The sequence below is a fragment of the Acromyrmex echinatior genome, chromosome 9 (genome assembly GCF_024713525.1).
Source record: "Acromyrmex echinatior isolate Ae372 chromosome 9, ASM2471352v2, whole genome shotgun sequence".
Taxonomy (NCBI): domain Eukaryota; kingdom Metazoa; phylum Arthropoda; class Insecta; order Hymenoptera; family Formicidae; genus Acromyrmex; species Acromyrmex echinatior.
The window spans coordinates 5044722-5068504 of NC_141860.1; the positions used below are offsets into that span (position 1 = coordinate 5044722).

Below are 23783 nucleotides of genomic sequence, written 5' to 3' on the forward strand. Positions count from 1 at the left end.
TAAGTACAATTAAATTATAAAATTGTAATAAAAAAAGTATTTGACATTAATAATAATAAATTGATATTAATAATAATAAATTGTGTGTAAATGTCCGAACATAGGTACATGTCACATTTACTTTATTTTGTATTTAAAAACCAAAATTAAAAAGGTATTAATGAAAACTGAAATTTGCCATGGAATACTATAATCTTGTATAATGTATAATCCTTATTATAATATTCGATGCAAAAGAATGAATATAAGATTATAACAGATTGTTCTTAAATGAAATTTCTATTTATCCTTTAATTTTCACACAATTTTGCATGATCCAAAGAAACTTATATTTGAGCTGCTCATTGGCTAAATCGGTAACTCCACAAAACATAATAAGGAAATTTATTTCAAGTATAAGAAGATAAAAATCAATCAAGCGTTTCGACGATAAAATTTTAAAATATTCAAAAAGTGGAGTTAAAAGTCAATTTGACTAATGAGCGGCTTATTTAATTTTAATATCTTCCAGTAATATTATTCTGAAATTTTTTAATTACATTCTATACTATATCGGTCAAATATCTAAATTTCCTTAAAAGCTAACTTTTAGTCGAATGGACGGAACATTTATGTGATCTCTTCTCTTTCTGGAGGCTTTAATTATACGTATTCTCACGCGCATCAACAGTCATGGACATAACGCGATACGAGGCGCGCACGCAAACTGTGATAGTCCGCATAGGCTTAAACCAGAAGCCGGCACAACGTAATGAAATAGGCTTCCCGGGCGTGTAATGGAATTTACTATGAAAACTCGACGGCAGAATTACAAGCGACGGTATTCGGTCCTGTAGATGCACGAGAGGACACGAATTATGCACGCCGATGAGGTTTCGCGCCGAAAGATAACGTGCCCGTAAAGTAAATTACATTCATGGATCGCGAAAGAGACATTGCGTGCAAACAGGCGGATTTATTACGAGCAAGAGGAGAAAGAATTCTAGCTCTTAGTTCTAGAAAGCTCGAGGAAGAACTCCCTCTACGAAAACAGGACCCATTGCACGACGATTATATACATACATGTCTCGAATACCGTGAATACCTTTGTGATACCTCTCATTGAATCGTCGCACAACATACGCTGGATGCCACACAAAAATAATACGAATGCCTCTTGCAAATTTATATCTCATATGAAACGTATTAATGCTTACAAACAAACAGAACAGATTTTTAAATCTTTCAATCTTTTAAAGACGTAATAAAATATAATTAATATAGTCGATAACGACTAATAAAAGATAAAATATAATTAAAATACAATTAATAAAGTATTCAATTTTTTATTTTAAAATTTCATTTTTTCATTTTAATTAATAAATTCAATAATCTTTTTTTTTTTCTTTTTTCCAGGCTCGTCGATGAAAAAATTTATTTTTATTAAAAAGTCTTATGCACATACAGATTTAATACTCCGTTTATTGATTAAAAGATTGAAAAGGAAAGAGAGAGAGAGAAAGAGAGAAAGGCAAAGAATAAGGGAGGGAAGGAAAGAGGAAATGGAATAAAAAATGTGAAAATGATATCGCACAAACGGAGAACGAATTCGAAAATCTCGCACGGCGGGCGGTCGCGTTTTTGCGGCATTTTTTCTCCGTTTTCCGTTTCCGATAGTACAACCGGATGCACAAATATACTTTACCGGTAAATAAAATATCGCGACCGCACAAAAAGGACTCACGGACAGTTTATCGAACGTCATGCGCTACAGTTATGCTGCGCTCGTTTGCCACCCAACCGCGTCCCATTGCCATTTTTTTTCTCACCCTTAGTTACGCTTTTCATTTTTCCCTCCTTTCTCTTTCTCTCCCCCTTCCCCCCCTTCTCTCTCTCTTTCTCTTATCCACTCATTCATTCTTTATTATAAGTACGAAAACGATGCGCTCGTAAATCACCCGATAAAAAAGTGTCGTTGAATTATTATAAAATTGCAACCCATTAAGATAAAAGTTGCAAAAAGATCGCATCAATTCATTGCAACGTTATGGTGTATCTGTGACATTAAGTATCTCAAACTGTACTGCATCTATTTTTTTCTCCTTGTATCCGTTTTACTCTCGCTTGTATATCAATTAAAATGCTATCCAATTCTGCATCGATCCGATAATTAATTAGGACACCGAAAATTAATTAGGACACATGTGACAAAACCTTACAATTTATTTCGATTTTATCGGCCATATTTTTCGACTATGCTTCTCGAACGATCTTGTGTGGAAAAAGCATCGATATTTTCGCCCAGCAAGTAGAAGATAAAGCATGCGGTGCAATTATCGCGTTATTATTGGCAAAACGATTCGCCATCCCGTTCATCGGCCGCAAACGATGAAAACCACGATCGACGATCACCGCGCTTTTCCGTTTATTCGCTTTGTTTACTTGTGCACGAGCTAGAATGTTTCAGTTCAGCGATATGTGAAGAGAGAAGGAGAGGTAGAAGGGAATAAAAGAGAGAACGAGAAAAGACCGCCTCATCTCTGTAAAAATAACTTTATTCCCACTAGGACTATTCTCGGGGACGACAAATTAGACCCGTTATGTTGTGGTTTTATGAGGGCTCACGGCGCGATAAAAGGCAATAAGATGCGTATCGTAGGCAGTGACAAGACAATGCGAAAGGGCTCCACGCGAAGCAGCGCCCATGAAAAAGGACTTTAGTATTCTCGAGCATATACAAGGCAGAAATGCGCGTGTCATTTGCGTTCCTGTGTACACAAATGTTAATAAGTCGCCAGGATCTTCGTCCGATCGCGATCCGATTTTAATCCGAATACCGTCTGTTCATAAAACAGCGAGTAAATGGAATAAAAATTGAGGACAATTAAAAGTTGCAGAAAATATTATAAATTGTTCGACTTTCTTGCAAATGGCTAGACAAACCTGTTCAGACATGTCTAATTTAATGCAAGCAAAGAGAAAATCAATCGTAATAATAGTAATCATTTTATAATAAATTATTAATAAGTAGCCATGAAATTAATTCGTATTTTCGACAATTCTTTTATATTTTGACAATAACTTGTCAAAAATCAAATAAAGCGTAATATGATATCGAAAATGTCGATGATCAAATTTCCAGAATTAATGGACCACAAAATGCCAAGTTTAATGACGGTGGCGAGTTTTGCGATTTATTGATGTTCAACGCTGGTCATGGAACACACGCTCGCCTATTAATCATAAAGACTCAACGATTGTGACGTGCTCGTCGAGCAGACAATACTGCGCAATATCACGATATTGCTTGCCTAATTTGAGTTTCCGGCGCAATTCTCATAGGGCGAAAAAAAATGAAAAATGAGTGAATGAGAAAATAAGTTCACTAAGATACGTGCATTCGTAAAATAAAATTCGTCTATTAAATAAAAATCTGTGGAAATAATATTAGATAAATAATAATTGACTTTTACGTCAATGGAATCCGTATAGTTAATTAAATTCTTTCTCAATCATCAAATATTAGCTAGAGCTAGATATTCGATCGTGAAAATACAAATTTTAAAATTGCAAAAAACTAGACACAAGTATGCAAAAAAAGTTTCACTCATCCATGAGTGAAAATAATTTTGCAAAAGTGTGCATATATAATGTAGGTAAATAATGCATATACTAGGTATGTATATTTAAAGATTGACTAAAATAAGGAGACCAAAAGAATCATCCTAGATTTGCGTTAACAGAATTAAGAATAATATAGAAGAATTAAGAAAGACGTCAACATTCAGAAAGCTGCGATTTCATTGTATGTGCATGCAAGTATAACTCATCATTGTACAACAAGATAGCACATCCAAGTATAACTCAATGAATTTCTGCTTTGACGCGTCACTGACTTTGATCGCCTGCGTGCTATGCACGCGTTGCATGCTCGTTAGGCACGCCTCTGCAATGAAGCTAAATACGCGATGACAGTAAAATTTATTAATGAAGAACAGACTCAATAGACGATGTGACACAGCAATGCTTATCATAGAATATTTACTTCGACAATACGACGTAATAAAAGATACTGAATACAGGTCGGCAACGAATATCCCTAAATCATCCTCTTTACACCCAACGGGTGTAAACGTTACCTACAACTAAATGAAAATGAAACAAGAATAAATTTGTCTCAATGCGGATGTAGTAACGCGGTTCCTCGTTAACTCGCCCGCCGACAATTAAAACGAAAAACACCGACAAGAAATTGCATTTTCCTTTTCTCAGTGGCTCGTTTCAACCGTGGTAATCTTCTTTCTTCGAACTAATGAGAAAAGGCGCCGCTGAGGTCTGGCGCATTTCAAGCAAACTATAATCATCGTACATTGATTGTTAGCAAAGTCACAAACTGACTGTTGTAATCAAAAGTATATATCCTATATTTTTTTTCTGAATGTATAACTTAATCATATTTTAACCGAAGTTTCTCATTTCGTATATCCTTATATCTGTATCTATTTATTATACATTTTAACTTGTATGGTTAATTATTATTTACTATTTTTATATATACTTCTGTCCAGAATATAACAAAATTCCTATTTACTATCTACTTATTTTTATTATTTTTTATACAATTTATCATTAAGTTTCTAACGTAACTTTCATTTGAAGCTTTAATCATATTTTAATCATAGTTTCTCATTTCATACGTCCTATACTATTAGATATCAAAAGAGCAATGGTAACTCAGTCCCTTAAGTTAAATAATATTTTGCTATTTTTAACTTCCATGTAGGTCAAAATGTAAATCTATTTCTATGGTTTGAATTGTTTAATTTAAAAGTACATATCTACTCTCTAAATCTGAATCAATGGATAGTCACTGATTACCCAATGGCATACTTAGAACTGGATAATCAGTAAGTTCAACTAAAAAAGAAAGAAAGTTTGAGCATTATGTAATTAAAATACTGATATTTACATGTTAATTTCAGTTTTCCAATACCATATTCATAGAATTTATTATATGTACTAAAATAAGGTTAGTTAGGTCACATAATAAAGATTAACTCGGTTAGAGGATTTCATATTTCATTCACTGATTACCAGTGGCATATTTGGCACCGATATCAGTGATTATTCACTGATTCAGATTTAGAGAATATATGTAACACATGCACTTATATTAGTAAATAATAAACAAAATATTCGAATAAAATTTAATACATTTCTCGTATTAAATTGTTGAGCTCCATTGTTTTAGTTAAATTAACAATATATTGAATAGAAGCAGTGACATGCACAGCCTATAGAAATGATTAAAATCAAATTGGAAATTTATTTTTGATATTACGACAATGTATTTGCACTTTTTATACATCTTTACTTGTGTAATTAATTATTATCTATATACTGGTTTTATATATTTTTATTCAGAATTTAATAAAATTCTTATTTATTTGTCTATTTATTTTTAGCATTTTCAGTAATATTTTCAGTATAATTTATCATTAAGTTTCCAACGATAACTTTCATTTACAATTACATCAAATGTTCATAGCATCAATGTGCATAGCAAATCTTTGATATTTACGCGATGTTTTTGCCCTCAAATATTAATCTTTCTGTACACTTGGCACGTACGACTGATTACGACGAACTACGATGTTTTCACGCCGTATTCCACCGTATACCATACATGTATGTGTGTATACAGCTGGCACAGAGTAATAGCCGGAAAACCAACGGACGATCCCGAAAAACTTTCCGAATTTTACGGCTACAAGACGAGTTCGAGAATTACCGCGAGCAAATCGAATAACTTTCACGGTACAGTAAGATGACTCAATCCCTTTTCTTGAAAGGCGATCGATACGATAAGAGGATGATATAATTTCAAAGAACAAGTGGAAAAAGTTAATGCTCGTTATTTCATTAACTTACATGTTATTAATTTTGTTGTCTTTATGATACATTTTAATAAATTTGTTTCGTACACGAAAAACTAAAATAATTAGAAATAAAAATAAATATCGCACGTCGGAATATATTATATATATCCGATCAATGAAGATCTTTTTTTCTGTTGCATTATGTTTTATGTGTGTATTCCACGTGCCCAAAATTAATACTCTAAAAAATAGAAACAGGAGTTATGCGTGTCATTGATTCTGGCATAACGGCTCGATAAGCAGTGATTTTATTGCGCCAATCGCGTTTTGCATTCCATCGCTCTCGAAATTCTTACGCCCAATTTTTTTTGGCGCGCATTCACGCGCGAGACGCATGTGTGTGCGGGCGTAAAACAGAGAGATTACATCGGTGTAACAACGTGATTTTCGCGCGAAAACACGCTGTAAATGCATTTTACAACGTCATTCGTGCTTACAATCCCTTCATGTTTCCGGGTCGAATTTAAAAAATATGATGGACAATTTGAAATGGTTGAGTAATAATCATGCGACAAAAAAAACTGCATTCTGACGCTTCCACCGAATTTAACGGTGAGTTAACTGCTATTATATCTTGCTTATATTCTCATGAAAGATTTATTTGTGTATGTATATTTGTGTAGAGTACATTATCGAATTATATTCAGTGTTTAATAAAACTCAGTAAAATAAATAAAATATTTCTCAAGTGTTATATTTCATTTACTCCCTGTATATTCTTGATTTTCGAGAGCTTTTCGAAGACTGCGTCAAAAAGATAACATTTTATTTATATTTACGCAAAAAAGGCACTAAAAAAATTCTATTTTTCAATTTTATTTTTCGTTTACTCGGCTGATAATGGGAAGCTTTTCGAAGTCCACGTGTTTTGATTAACCCGTTATTAGCGTAGTAATTATCCACGCCGGTACCAAACGATGCGGGACGGATAAATGCGCTAGGAAAATTAATCGACGCAAACGATTAAATATCTGTTGACAGCGATCGGTAATCACACAGCCCCGTACAGCTGATCATAGCTCATCAACGTGTACTCACGTAGACTCGATTACAGACCGGGTAACCGGAACCACTCCCTGCACGGCCGAACTATTCCCTGAACTGGAAATGATTATCCACATCGGACAAAGGTGCAAACTCACAGAGTCATACTAACGGTGTGCCCGCATTAATCGCTAGCCATCAAAGCAAATAAGCGCGCTACGAAATCGCGCGCTACGAAATCGCGCGCTACGAAATCGCGCGCTGCCGTGCATCTTACTGCGAATTGTAAATTGCGATACACTTTGTGAAAGGATTACCGTTCGCGTTTCCATCGCTCTTGAAATCTGAAATAAGAGAAGACTGATACTCTTTTTGTTGCTAATCGAAAAAAATACTAATGATTATAACTAGTATAGTATAAGAAATGTTATAGAAATTTTCAAATAAATACATATTTAATGAAAATGGATAAAATAATGATCTTCTTTGAGAAAAGTCTAATGTCTGTTTTACAATAGCCGTAGGCACAGTTATTAGTGGTTATAGTTGTGTAAGAATTGACCAATCACAAGTATTATCCTCATATTTGATTTATTGTTAGATTGGTCAATTCTTACAATTACAACTATAATACTTACAATTACGCTTACGGCTATCATAGAATAGACATAAAACCGATATTCATAGTCTATTCTTAATTTAAAGACCGTTTCAAGTAATGTCTTAAAATATTAATACGATTCTCTAGTTCATGAAATTTTAAGCACTAGCTTAAGATCATCTCGAAACTTGACTAACGTTTATGGATTTCTCTCTATATTGAGATCCGACTCAAAATATCTGTACGATATAGTGTTCAAAGTATATTTTTCACTGATATATATATTCGACGTATATCTAAAATATTCGTCGTAAATAAAAGCTTTCTATGACTGCTTGAAAAATAATTTTTAAAATCACAACGATAGAAGAGATAGGAGCGTTTCAACTTCTCTTTTACATCTATTATTTTTTCTTTAAGGATATCTTAAAGTTTGACATCGAAGACATCATAATTAAATTATATCAGATTGAGATTCCGTTAAAATAATACCGTAAAAATGAAGCTAAGGCTATTTATGACGGCGACTTAACGTAAATTGCCCTCAATTATGATGAAAAGACGACATTCGTGCGAATCCGCGACCGGCCCTCATCGCGCTCGTCATGCAACGCGGTATCTATGAATCAAGCTGCTGCGCGACCACGAGACGGTGAGAGGATGGCAGCAAGTACAACCCCCGCGCTACACGCGCTATTTGTTATTTTGCTCTTTCGGCGACGCGTTCATTAATCAAACGCCCTCTCCGCGTCGTTCGTCCTCGGCATTTTTCAAGCCCCGCGGCAACATACGACATGCCGCGACTGGCGGCCGTGCTGTAGGTACTCCACTCTTTTTTTTCTTCATCTCTTTCCACTTTTGACCTTTCTTTTGCCTCGTGATCCGCTCCCGTCCTGAGCACTGTGCTCGAACGCTCCAAGACAGTCTAGCGAATCCGAAAGCGACGAGATTTCGTCAAAGCCACTCCATGAGCTTTCATGAGATTCGCTTCTTTGAGAGAAATTTGTTTTGCTACGACGCGAAACTCAAATACTCTGTTTTACAAGGACGTTCTTCAATATTGGACGTTCTTCCGTATTCGAGAGGTGTTACACATCGCGTCGACATATAGATAAAATAATTCATATTCGATATTCAATCGAACGGTCTAACTATAAACGCTTGCAAAAAATGAATATTGTTTTCCCATTTTTTTACTTTGTCAGTTTTTGCTCTGTACCTCTTCAGTTGTGCTTTGATCTTTTTTTATATAAAATTTATGTCAACTTTTTAATTAAGATGAATCCATATTATATAAAACCTAGTCCAAAATAATTATTTGTATCTTATTTGCATAGTAATATACAATTTTTTGGTACATTAATGAACTTTTCAAAAATCAGTTAACATTTTGAAAAAATTTCTTTTTATAATTATTGCACAATTTCTCATCCGGGCATGATTTTCTGACTAAAATAGCGTTTAAACATCGGTATGGAAATATTTATGTGAATATGTAATGCAAATGCGAATCATGAAGTCAAACTATAATTACAATTAAACGATTACAGTTATACTGGTTCATTCAATTATAACTTGAATTAACTTAGCGCGACGATTTAAATAGATTTCAAGACATATTTTCTGCAATGATGTTCTCGAATTTTAGATGCACCACATTCGATGAAAAATTAATTCTAACCTAATGAGATATGAGATGAGATTCGATCGAATCTCATAGTAAACGACTCGCATTTTCGATAGGTTAATTCGCGAAGGGCATCATTATCCAGTGCTCTGCACCTGATGCTTCATCATCCTTTTTTTTCGTTAATCCATCGATCCTTCGACCGGAAAATTCTCGGCATAAATCCTCGCTGTCACGAATTCCATTCCGATCAAGTCCGTCGCTTAAATTCAAATTTCGGCATCGTATCGATCCGTTAATAGTTAAATGACATTTCGGACACCACGTGATTGTCATGGGAATTCTCTGCGAATGTTCATCTTTTCGCTTCTCTCTATCGTCCGTTTTACGTTTCTTTTTATATCTCGTGCGTGACTCTGTTCTTTTTTCTCTTATTTGAATGCGGTTGAATACGGATGCACATATCTGCTTTTATACATATGTATATTTGCATAATTGTATTGTATTTATCCCATATTAACGTTGAAAATACGTATATAATAAATTATATATTTATAATAGTTTGTGTACTTTTTATTTGATTTTAATTTATCTCCCTTCTATTACTCATTATTTACAAAAGACAATAATTTTTTGATACTATTATTTTAAATATGTTCCATTATAATATTTATATCTTACCTAATTAATTATTTGTAACTTAATTTTTCATATCATTTAATTTTTCATATTTTTGATATCGCTATTAATATTTTAATTTTTTACCTTATATTATCTATCATTTTTTATAATAAAATAAAAGAGATATTGAAATTATTCGTCGCTTTATTTCTCTCTTCATGTCTATCACCAGCTTTACGTAAAAATTGTTCATAATTTACCGACATTTTATGTTCATATATGCGTGCTGCAGATACGTAATCGATTGGTAACGAATAGAATATCGAGAATTAAACGCAGAATCCTCTATCCTCCTCGAAGTGAAATTTCAGACATCGAGCCAGCCGCAGCTGATCGGTTTTTACTCCGATTTCAGTGAGAAACGTGTAAAAGCACTTCGAACGGAACGGAACGGAGCGAATATCACCGCGCAGTTAATCCGGTTCAATATCCGCACGCAAAAATACAGCATGAGCATTAGCGGCGCATTATACAAATTTCGCCGCGATCACCGTTTACCGTTACGATCGATGATACGTAATGGCGCGGCGATGATGAGCGTCGTAACTGCATTACAACGCTTTTTGTACGTGCTGAGATTGCTTCGTCGTGGTGCAATCTCTTTCTGGCCGTTTTTTCCTCGTAGCTCGTATTTCGAATCTAACGAGAAATATTTTTCCCTGCTGTTGCGAAGCATTCAACACTGCACGATGCGAGTGTCTTGGAAATTTCATTAGTCTCATCAAAACCTAATTGAAATATTATACAATAAAAAAATAGAAAAAAAACGAGGGATCAATTAAACGGAAAAATATAAATTAGCACAATATTATACTAACTCAGACAATAAAAAGTCCAAAATCATAGTACATTTTAAAAACATCTTTTAAACGTCTTTAATACATTTTTTTTTTAAATGTCTTTAAGACGTCTAAGTCTTGGTCCACTATTTTTAGGCCGTAAAAATTGGCTTTAGGCTGTTAAAGCCAATTTTTACGGCCTAAAAATATAAGTTCTGTGGCCGATATATTGTCACTTACAGCTTACGGCTTTTTAAAGCAAGGTTATGGACTTACCCTTATATCTCATTTTCAGACATGCCTATTATCTCGGAAAGAGATTTTCTCAAAACACATGTTTTAATGCTATATATATGTATTATATTATATGTATCTATATAACATGAAAATTAATCAGCATGTAATATCCATATGGTGTTACAATAACACCATTAATTATTTTTATGAAACATGTTAATCCATTACGCGAAATAAAATGTTTTATCGGCATTTAATTTTACGATAATTCAGCATAAAGGTAGCAAAGCTAACACATGTGACAGATTTAAATTAACTATTGCATACAAAAACAAATGTTATATCCTTGCGAATATTGAACAGCGACGAAGATTAAATAAAATAATAAAATTGCATTATAATTTCATTTAATTTCAAGCATACTATTATGCTGATAAAAATATCGTTTCGCCAAGTTTATTGCCAAATGTTCTTTTTTCACCCTCGCTTCTATCTCAGAACTGCGCTAACATGGATTTACAAAGGAAAAGCGCCTATTCGATGACACGAGAATAAAAAGTGGTAGGAAAATCCGTGTCTTTGAACAAGGATTCGATAACACCGTTTGTCGCTAGAGGACATTGACAACTATCGGTAGACTGAACCGTTTCGCTATTCACGATCGAATTCACTGTATCTGCATTTGAAAAATCTGTACGAGTCACAGTTTTCTTGTTCACGTTACATCGTTACCACGTTTTCCATATATACTTCATTTTATTATTTATACTATTATTAGATTGAAAATTTAATTTTTTAATAAGAAATATTGAAGTATATATTTTATAAAATAAATTATCTTCTATTTTCTCTCCTACGATAGGACATTAAATTCTATCTCTGATGGTTTCACTTTGTTGCTCACGCATGCAATAGGATATTTAAAAATATTTAATTAATTACTTGTCTATACATTTATTTCTTAAATGAATGATTAACTAACATTAGGTAACGAACGTCAGAATTCGTTATGTAATTTTTCATACCGCTTATTCGAAAAATATCATATTGAAATGAGGTGCATTCGCATCATGATGCTAATAAACTCCGAATGGAGTTCTGGAGATGCAAAACCGCTAACTCCATTCACAGATCCCATAATATTCTATATTTCATATGTCGCAAATCTGGGCGTCTGTTATGCGGGCGATATATTAAATGATGTAGGTATTTTCCGTGGCGGCGTGACACGTCAAAGATAATCAGGTCGCGTCGTATTTTCGATAAACTTTAACCTGACGCAATTATCTCGCATAGTTTTCGGTCGCGGCGTGGTACGTTTGCTGTGAGCAAATGGTAGTAATGGTTGTAATGTATTTAACTATCAAGCGAGAACTTCATCGACCCGACGTTTGCGAATAAATAGCGGATGCCTCCGCATCGTGCGCGTTTACTCAAGTTTTACACGTGCACATTTCATAATCTATCGTATCGAAAATGAGAGAAGATAATTAAATATGATGCGCGGGATTTGTCAATTAACGATTTTAATATAATACCGTATAGAACGATATCGAGAAGCATATCATGTGTTCGTATTTAATGTAATATGATTGTATTATCTTTACGTAATCACTAAAATAAATATAAATTCCACATTGATATATTTTAGCGATTAATCATTTGATGGTTTCCTGTCTTATGTAATTATATGTTGTTGGAGAACGATTACGTTCGTGATATCGATAAAAAGAATATTATGTTACAAAAGAATATTATGTTTTCAACGTAAAGGTGTGTTCTCCTTCGCGGTACGTCGACTGATTTAAATCAAAGGAATTGTAAGCGTCGTGTTCCAATTAAGTGAAGAATCTGTTATGCAAATCAAACGCTATCGATTACGCCTTCGACAAAGCACCGACAGCGAATTTACGAACAAATATCCGAGCAACGACGACAACGGAACGTAACTGTCTAAACTTTTCCAACTCAATTACTGCGAAAAATATACAGATAATGTCTATTTTAACTCAGCGCGTTTAAACAGCTGTAATTTTGGAGAACTTGCATTTCTGTCAGTTTGTCGTAAATAAATTCCGGAAGATCAACACTATGTTGCTTTAGTTGCTCAGTCAGCGATTGTATAATTTGATTTAGAGGAAACTCGAGTGATTTCTAACTTCATTGCATGCGCAACATACAGGGTAATCCTTTGAGATGTAGCCCTTTTCCGGAAAGTTTATTGCCGATCGAATTATCGATTAACAATTCGTTATTTTTATTCGTCGATTAGTTAGCATTTATGTCAACGAGGTGAGCGATGCGGAGTCAAGCGGTCAGTCTTTATCAAAAAAATAAAAAAAACAGAGTACTTTATCTACGTTCAATTTCTCAAACGCATCTGCGGGGCGACATCAGTTTTATTTACACGCGACACGAAGAGAAATATATTTGCAGCGAATGGGATTGCCGTATGCACGTGAAAACATAATAAATCAAACGCCGACGGCGACGTCCCGCACCACGTAGAGTCTGACAAAGAAATCTTTGCTAACGGCGCCTTATTATCATTCCCTGTCATGCGACATGAATATAATAGACGAGAACTCATTGAACGTTCCCCGTTATATTTTCACCAGGAATTCTATATCGTGCCTTTGAAATCATGCGATCTTGGAATAGGACACTGCAGCCGTTTTTATTAACGTAAATTTTCCTCTTCATTTATATCCTATATATCCGAATGTCGAGTCGCTTTGTTTCGCACGGTCATATTTTACGTCGGAAAAAAGTTACACACGAGCTCATACTAGACGTCATAAGGCGCTCCCTCGCTTTTATTCATTTAGACATGTATATTATGTTTTTTTAAACTAACTTGCGATATAATTCTTCTTGACAAAAATATCGAAATAGTAATCATTTATGAATAATTAGATTTGAAAATTTTGCTTTTTAAGAGAGAGATAAACTTCAGACGAATGCAATTACATAAGAAAATCTTATTTCTTATTTAAATAAATTATGTATATAAATATCGAAGAAATATTACTAGGTATTTGGATTTTAGTTTGAGATTTTTTTTACGGGAAAAATTATTCCTAGTAATTTATTAGTCTAACTTTATTGACTACTTTCCTTTTAGGAATCATAATTGATACAAGTATTGTTTTATCTTTATTATTCATTGAATGTTAAGAAAGATAAAATGTTTGCGTCAATTGTGTCTCCTGAAAAGAAAACAGTCTTTGTCAATAAATATGAAAAATTACGAAAAATTACGAGTAAATGAGTCTAGATTATTAAATATCACAAACTTTATTTTCTTTCTCGTAACATTCTTACTTGACATATAATATTATAGATCCAATGATATACGCAAAATACAAGAGCAAAAGTAGCTATATGCAGTTATTAAAATCGTACAGGAAAATCTATACGTGATAATTTCGCAAAGATATGAAAAATTACCCTCTACGATTTAAATAACATATCTATTATATATCTACATTTGCTCTTATATTTTTATATATCGGATCTATAAGACATCATCAAGAACATTACGTCGATTCGATATTCTTTCACGATCCAAATCCACATATACGCATACGTCTATAAGCGTATGTTTTCCTGCAGATCGTTTTTACACACGCATTCTAGAGCACAACGAAATAGTAAATCGATACTCGATAGTCAAGCTATCGATATGCCACACGGCCTCTGGCCGAAACGCGACACGGCAGCCTTTGCCAAAACCAAAACCAACGGATAGCCATATCCGGTTGTCGAAAGGAAGAGCTGCTTCTGCAGCACCTTCTGTTAAATGCACTGTTTCCTCTGTTTTTTCATTTCGTTTGCGAATCATTCGTATTGTCCACCTTTGAAAGTTTCAAGTATAACGGAATAATTTTTTTAATCTTTTTTACGTACACATTGACAAAATTTTTCATGTATAACGATAGAATAAAAAAGAATGGTTAAGACAATTCTGTGTCGTCCAAAATCAGCTCAGTATCATACGATTCTGTTTCTAACTTTGTAACTTAATGATTTTACACTGTTGGAAAATTTGTATTAAATTTAACACATTTTATGTTCCAAATACTAGTAATATATATAGTAGTATATATAGTAATATCGAGGATGCATCTTAAAGCGTGCGTATACATGCAACGAGGCGTTAATGTGATTGTAACTTTTGATTTCAGTGCGAGAAGTTACGTTGTCCGAACTCAGGGACTCGATAGCGAGGTTACGGGAGAGAGTGAAGCTAGTATGCAGAACGAGGGGCTCGCCACCCCCAAGAGTGCATTGGCTAAAGGACGGTGTACCGCTGCACCCCCGAAGAGGCCTCAGGATTCAGCACAAACGGTGAGCTCGACCGACTTTACCATTAACCGCACGCTCATGGCGGCTTCTCTCCTCCTCCTCGTCAGCTTTCGGTAACCTCACCGTAATAACATGTCGGAGAAACTATTCAGACAACGGCAAGCAGTTAATTCTAAATAGATCCGCAATAGCAGAGAGTACGTTGTTCTCGCTCGACACTCACCCCTCCGAGCGCTATCGATATACTATTGGATATCTACCTCAAGAATAGTTCGTTATTAAGTAGGGTAGAGCGGATTTGATTGAGGTTCTTAACTTTCGCGTTATCATTTAGAATATGTGTATCTTATGAAGATGTAATATAGAATAATTTAAAATCTATATTTAGGATAAATAATCAGGAACATAAGAGCTTTCTCAAGAAGGGAAACATAAAGGAAGTAGATGAAAAACAATTATTAATAAATTATAAAAAGTGAAAATTGAAAATTATATAAAGTAGAAGTAATATAAAATAATATAAAAGGATATAAAACAGCAAATTATATGCTGAAAGAAAAGATTGGTTGCTGCAACAATTTAGACAGTAAAATATGGTATAGCATTTTTTTAATCGACAGCAATCGCAGTTTTTGGTTGTAGCAACAAATTTTTATTACATTAGCCTATCGAAATCATACGATATTGCGGATAGGCTAACGCAATTAAAAATTTGCCATATTTTAGTATCTAAATTGTTGCAGCAACCAATCTTCCTTTCAGCATAGCATTCTCTTTTAAATAAATGTTTAGATTTCAATTTGATCACGCTTAAAGCGAAAAAGTAGTTTTAATAAATATCTTGTACTTTTCTGTTACATCAAAAAGAAATAAGCGTTTTAATAATTCAATGCATTCATTTATAGAATTACTTTTTAATCAACTTTAACGTATTTATTCGCATTAATTTATGTGTCGTTAATTGTTCAAAATAATTAACAATATCAATTAAGAAAAATACTATTATTTGCTTCGATGCGCATGTGATAATAATATGTACATAAGTTAAGTGGGGTGAACACAAAGAACGGCGAAGTACGAGTCATCGCGAGAGTTAAGAAACTATCGAGAGTTAAGAAGAGAGCAATGTGTGCTTTTCTCCTCACAGTTCGATGGATTTTAACGAGCTTTCGAACTTGAATTGCAAGTAGTAACACGACAACTTCACTCGCGTTTACCGAGCTCGAAAACAGCCCGTGTCCAATTTTCCCGCACTTAGCCGAATGAAACGTAAAAAGCAATCATCACGAAAATTGCGACGTAATCAAAGAAATCTTGCACGCCGCGTTGTAAGGTGGTTCACATAATCTTAAATACAACACGTAAAAATTGAAATATTTCTTGATAAATGTAGATCTGAATTTATACGTGTACCTTAAAAAACCATCAACGAAATTACATTCACGAAATATAATGTCTAGAATCATTACATTACACTATTATTGCGATTCGCACATGTTGTTTATCTCATTTATAAATATTAGATTTTCTGATATTGATGATTTTATTATAACAATGTTATATTCATTTGAATGTGACATATTATATGAACATTCACTGGAATATAATATTCAGTGACATGTTTGTTTCCCTATACGGTCAAGAAATATGAGATACAATTTCGAAAATAATAATATTTGTGTGTGTGCGTCCAACACACGCACACACGTGCTAATAGCACAATAAAAAGTCAACATATTCTCGCGATTATTAGAATTATTAGCATAATTAGAATATTTTTCTTCTGCATGAAAATACTACAATTTTCTAAAGAACTGAAATTACTTACATTGCATCAATTATATATATTGTACGATTATTTATTTAGCCATTTCTTTGCACTAAAAATGCTTCCAGATTTACGATGAGGCCTTGGAAGCTATAAAATAACTTTTTTCAATCACACAAATCTATCGAAATCGTGCTCAACAAGTGCGCGGAGAACGTACACACGCTTATACCGTGTAATACGAACGTAATTGCTGCTACAGAATGTGACATCCGTTTGCAATCAATCATGACATTAGCTGAAGTTCATTGCGCGATGTTTTTCATCGATCATTACAAGCGAGCCCGATGTAATCGCTAAAATCTAGCTGCATGTATGGCTGTCCCTTGATTTACCGTACGATATTAATTGCCATCATTGCGCGCTATATTTTGACATTAGATATATTATTAGATTGTTATTAGATTAAATCATTAGATTAAAACGAAGCCGGTTTCGTGATGCCAATTTATGCAATCACGCTACCTTGCTAACCGCTTCATTTTCTCTTTCTCTCTTTCTAGACAGCATTATTGCGAGACGGCTGTGCTTCTTATTAAACTCTTGTAATACATCATATTTTCCAGGATATTTTTCAAGATGACGATTTTATCACATTTCGCGGATTATTCGCAATAATGATAAATAATGTTTATAGAAATTTGTTTTTCCACAGGTTTCTGTCGGAATTAATTCGCGCATATGTAAACGATCAATCTTCATGAAATTTAATAATGATTGGTAATTACGTTGTTTTCTGATTTACATTACTTATTAATAACAGTTGAGCTACTTCGAAAATAACTCGTAAACATAAAACGTCATGTATGTAAACATAAAACGTCATTATATATTATTTAAAAAATAATCGTATATACAGTTATTAAAATTTGAAACATCTTTCCAACGACAAAAGATCTTTGCCAGATAGAAGTATGAAAACTACTAGACTAAAGCAGATTCTGTTACTTTAGTATAATGACTGAAATATGCGAAGTGTAACAAAACAGGATATAACACATAAACAACATCAGATTCTACTGATAAAAAATACAACATCTTCAACTTTAATTTAGAAAAAATCTCTGTACACGGATATATCGAGAATATTGTTTAACATCTAAGTTCTCTCTCTCCTTGCCCTCCCTCTCTCTCAAACTCAAGATGGTTCTTCTAAATACAACTACAATATGTTTCACGATAAGAATCTGTCTCATATTAGGTTCTATATATTTACGAAGGAGGAAAACTTTTAACTAAAGGAAAATAAATTGAGAGGATATTTTGCCGTGATCGACGTTTCTGTGAAAGCGCAGGGCGCCGCTGCATCCAAAGGAGAAGAGAGAAGACAGCTGAAAGACGGGAACAGAATTTCGATTCGGAAAACTCGCCGGGGAGCTCTCCAGCTACTTCTCGTCGACCATAATCTCGGGCGTGCCATAAATTTGTTTAGCGCGATGCACCTTTCCTCGGCGCGTAAGTCTCGGAATAATCTCGGGGCGGCCCATAAATTCGCCACCGCCACCTTTCTCACCAGGCCACCCCTTCCATCCTCAGTTATGATGGAAATGGACCACGTTCGGCGAGACCACGTCACTTTCCGAAGTCGCTCCTATACGTGGCACGCGCGTTTTCTGCAAAGTTACTTGCAAATCTCTCGCGCCAACTCGCTGTACATAACAACTTTCTAGTTCAGTGTCTCAAATTCACCTTCCCTTCCATTAATTAAAGAGAAAGGTAGAGATACAATTTCATAGGTTAAACAATAGCAAAAATCGACCGATGAAGATAAATACACATGAGTGAAAAATACCATATCCGGTTAAGGTAGTTCTTCGTATTTAATAATATTTTTTGTGAATTTAATACAATTTCCAACAGAAAATATTAGGCACGAAGTCATAGATTAAGTTGTTGTATAGTTAATGACTATCCCATGACTATATATAATTTTAATTGTATATCATATCGATTCTCAGATAACATATATGCCTAAAAAACATAAAGATAAAAACGTTTTTTGAAATATACATGTCTAAAGGATATTTAAAAGACATCTTTTAAACATGCGTGTTGTTTGGCTTATTATGTAAATTTATTTTGTGCTTCTCAACTCTCCGTCGACAATATTGAACTTTAAAGGCACAGTCAGTTTTTTGATTATAAATTCTGATAGATAAATTTAAATTTGTAAAAAATAAGTAAAATACAATCCAACTCTTATGATAATAAAAACTCGTAGTTAAAGCTTTCGCAAACATATAAGAATCTTTTCAGATTTTTATACAGTTTTTGGAATTATATAAAAATCTGCATTGAAGTTTTAAAGTTGCAAACGAAGGATAAATATTTCACATTGTCGATGAAAGGTTAAATATTAAAGTATAATTTTTTATCTCTTATCTTAAATTAGTTTAAGACATGCCCTGTATCCTGTAAAAATAAGGAAAGTACCGCTGCAAACATTTATCTGTCAGGTCGAAAACCACAAAAACGCGAAGGTACGACATCGTGATCTCATAAAACAGTGGTTCTTTTAACGAAAGGTTATGTAATCTTTCAGGGATGCGAAAAATATCCCTTTCAAAGATACGCGAATCATTGTTCTAAATTTCGAAATAATATACAAAGATGCGATAGATGAAATTATCTTCGTTAAATCAAAAAATTATATGCAATTCTCGCGTAGATACGAGAAAAAAATTCTGAGAATCTCGGAGATACCGATTGATATTGGAGGATGAAGAACCGCTGCTACTCGGGAAGAGAAGAGACCAGTCCGATGACCGTAAACACCTCCTCGTGGTGGCAAGAGAGTCATGACTGTAGTGGCCGATCTTACGACATCGCACCCTCGGTCGCCTCCCTGTGCCATTCTCCGTCGTAATTTCCAATTACTGTCTCTACGACGAAATGACCGAGTGCTACGTCTCTTGTACGCGCACACTGTCAATGTCATCCACCCGTAATCCTTGCCGGATACAACGGTGTCGTAAAATCGAACGTGTCCCCGCTATTTAATACGAGTCATGTGTTCCGTAGATCACCTTTCTCGCTTCACTCGCGCCATCGTCAACCAGCTATGCTCGCATAAGCGACGACGTAAAACTGTCATCCACCGCTTAAACTTGTCTAGACTGGGCGGCGTGTATTTTATAGATGATGGCCCCATCGGGTACGGAAATATATTCCGGACCTTTGTGTCTGCGTGATACATCAGTAAATCTCTTTCGTTTTCTCTCTCTTTCTCGCTCTTTTTTCCTCTCTGATAGCTCCCACGCGTCGTTTCGTTTGGCAAGAATTGCCATCACCTTTGTCGAGTGAGTGGGGAAATATTGAAATTTCGAGTGACGAATGCCGGTGCTTGGCTCAAAAATAAACCCGTAATCTTGTCAAATCACCAATACGATATATGAAACAAAACGGATATATGAGAGCAACGCTCAAGTCAAAAGATACGAGCTTTCTATTCATTTGGTTTCAAAAATAAAATAAATATGAGACAGATCCCATATGTTCCCGTTTTCGAAATACCATCTAGAAAAGATATACTTCCCGTGGGAAATCGAATTTCTATGTGTAGCAACTGTCATATTTTTATTTCCTGAAACTCACACCGAAATATGAATACTTATTTCATACATTCAAGAATAAATACAAAAATCGAAAGAAATTATTTTGCAGGATAAACAACACCAAAAAATTATGTCAAAATTACTGTATAAAGCATAATTTAAATTAAAAATTCTAAATCCTCCAAAAAAGATTTTTTTAATAAATTTTATGAAAATATTTCCTAAGAAAGAAATAGAAAGAATAAAGCCGCGTCTACAATAACATCTTAAGACGTAAAACTTAAGCTTTAAGCTTTAAGTCATAAGAAATTGACCAATCACAATCGAATATGAGGAAAATAATCAACGATGGATCAATTTCTTATGGCTTAAAGTTTAAACTTAAGTTTTACACAACTTAAAATCGTATTACAGACGCCACTTAATAAATAAAATAAGATTAAACAGATTAAAGCTTTATAAAATTACATAAAAATATAATATACATTTATATGTGAAAGCAATTTAAATAAACTCAATATACTGTGAATTTATTCTAGATATTTAACTATACGAACATTAATAAGATTTCCTTTCTATACGCGATATTTCAAATGCATTGGAATCGGAGATTTGATGGCATCCTTACGCGGAGGTTTAATGATATTCATAAAATTAACTCCGAGACATCATGAGATCGTGATGTAATATCGTTATCGTTAAATCGAATTCTGAGCACCTTCAGATTGCATTCAACTTACGAACCTGAATCGAAACCTCTCGAGGACTGGCATTCTCGGGGCTTATAATTCGCTTTGGCTATCGGGGGAGCAGCTTTGATGTCGCGTGTAATGGAGTTTTACGTTCACAGTAAAGAACGAAGAGACAACTTTGTGCTGTAGCACAAGGAGAAAAAGGAGATCGAAAAAGGGAAAATCAGAGGCGTTCGAAAGGTGCGTTCGGATAAAAAAAGCACGGGTTCCTTTGCGAGGTCCTTCGACGCAACTTTTCACGTTCCTTTAAGTTCTTAATCTGTCTCTACATCGCGTCTCGCAATTAGTTTGAAAGCTTGGTAAAAATTTCAACAGAAAAAGAAGTTCGAATTGAAATAAGTAACAAATCGATATTCACGCTATAGATATTACTACGGGAAATCTCTTGGAGAAAAGATAAATAAGAAATTAAAGTTGAATTTAAAAAATCGAATTATGAAATTTAAAATTTTAGAAAAGAAATTATAATTATACATAATTATAATCAATATTATTATTATATATAAGAGATAATATCATTTAAAAAAAAAATATTAAATATATATATATATATATGTATATATATATATATTTGATATTATTCAGGAATACGAGCATGGGGCATAGGATGCAAGCTTATAACATTTTCCGGCCCATTAAAGTTTAACGATCGAGATATGTACCTGTGAAGTTAACATAACGAGCAATTTTCTCACAGTAGCAATACTATTAAATTATTACAGCTTTATGTAACTTTCGTAAGACTTCGGCAGAGCAGTGCAGCAATTACCTACACAAAATTGATATCTACAAGCGTGGTGGCTGTATCAAAGGGCGCGATCAGTTGGGTAACCGTTTAGTTGGAATTAGAGCGTCGACGGCGAAATTATGGCGGGATCGTAACGTCGATGTAACCAGACACTTACGGGAAGCCCCCGCGCTTCGGTGGCAATATCCGAGGATAATTGTTATTAGTAATTAATCGCGTACACGCTCGATACACAACGACAAAGTTCACCGCGATACGCGATATGCGAAGACGCGGGCGTATGTTTATCTTCTGATCGATACGCTCGCGGTCTGTACTTGATAATTATTCCGGAATTATCTCGCGCGTATTCTATTGGCCACGTTTATTATCCGACCGCAGTAGTTATCTTGTTAATTTGTCATCCCTAAGTACTGTCGAGATGCAGCGTAAACCTGTTGTTAAAAGTAATCGAACCTTATCGATAAGCAAGATCTCTCGATATTCCAGACAGTCGTTATTTCTTAAAAGAGTTCGTAAGAAAAATTATACAGGTACGTCAAAAGAAGAAAGGAATAATTGTTTGCTTAAAAACTGAGCTTACCTCTCGGTAGCTTTCTTAAATCAAGAAATCTGAATCTTTCGCAAAATATGATCGATTTCTTATAAACGGAAAATTAATAGTAAATTTGTAGCCGACATTTTTTATTCTTGTGAATTTGTATAAAATGTTATTAAAAATAAGTAACTGTTTATCGTCGGACTTGAAACATAATTATAAACTGAAACTAAAATAATATTAGGTGTTGGAATTAATTCGTAGCGTTTTACAAGTGATGGGAAGTACTTTCATTAATGTATTTTTTAATGCTCATGTGAAATAAATAACATTCTTTCATTTAAAAACGCTACGAATTAATTCCAACACCTAATATTATAATCAAATTGACCAATACATTGTTTAAAGTGTTTTAAAATGCTGCATCATTATCAGATCAACAATCAATTTTATCAATTTATATATAATTGTGATTATTTGAGTTTCAGTTTATGATTTCAAGTCCAACAATAAGATTCGCATAGATTATATATAACTGAAAGATATGTTTCGAATTTACATATAAAAATATTATTAAACACCAAGATCTAGCCGCGATTGTTTCGCGATTGTTTCTTATTTGATTTATTTATAGCGATTTACTTAAATTATTATTAAACACTACTTATTATTAAGTTACTATTAAAGTTATTTACTACTATTAAAAAGATATTAAATATAACAAAAGCATTATTGTTTGTAACGAATATAAGGTAAGATTTGTCTGATTCAACGCAGATATATTCTACTTCAAAATGTTTTATAGATTTGCAGAGTATTATATAGATACAAAAATATGTTTCAAGCAAAAACGTGATAGAAAATCATCATAAATCTCTGACACTTTTTTAGCGAAAACTTTTTTTATTCAAATATTTCTTAAAATTCCCTTAAAGTAGCCAAAAAGCAACATTCTAGCGAGAAAGCTTTGAAGAAACCGTAAAAAGCTTTTTGACATTGCGAACTCTACGCGGACGGAATGTACCAAATAGAAGTCCGAAGGAAATGCGAGTTTCCGGGATAGCGTCGAATATTTCAAACAATGTCAATTGGAGTGAATGAACAATTGGGACAAGACAATCTACCTATAGTCTGTTCTGTATCACGTCCTTTCTATGCGATATCGAGCAATATTTGAGGAGAAACAGTCACGAGTATAAAGATCTAAGTAATCGAGAAATAAAAGGGA

At 33.9% G+C, this 23783-nt stretch overlaps 1 protein-coding gene and 1 long non-coding RNA gene across 6 annotated transcripts in view; one reads left to right on the forward strand and one right to left on the reverse strand.

The window, feature by feature from the left end:
- The window catches only part of vn (membrane-bound neuregulin protein vein), a 400698-nt gene that overhangs the window by 206635 nt on the left and 170280 nt on the right, over window positions 1–23783 (forward strand). For both annotated transcript variants that reach the window (XR_015546113.1, XM_087409320.1), the window contains exon 2: window positions 15015–15177. Coding sequence is in view for 1 of the 2 variants with exons in the window: in XM_087409320.1 (XP_087265446.1) it covers window positions 15015–15177 (163 nt within the window). In the remaining variant the exon portion in view is untranslated. The remainder of the gene's footprint in view (window positions 1–15014; window positions 15178–23783) is intronic.
- The window catches only part of LOC147908525 (uncharacterized), a 404067-nt gene that overhangs the window by 191787 nt on the left and 188497 nt on the right, over window positions 1–23783 (reverse strand). The gene's annotated exons all lie outside the window — the stretch shown is intronic.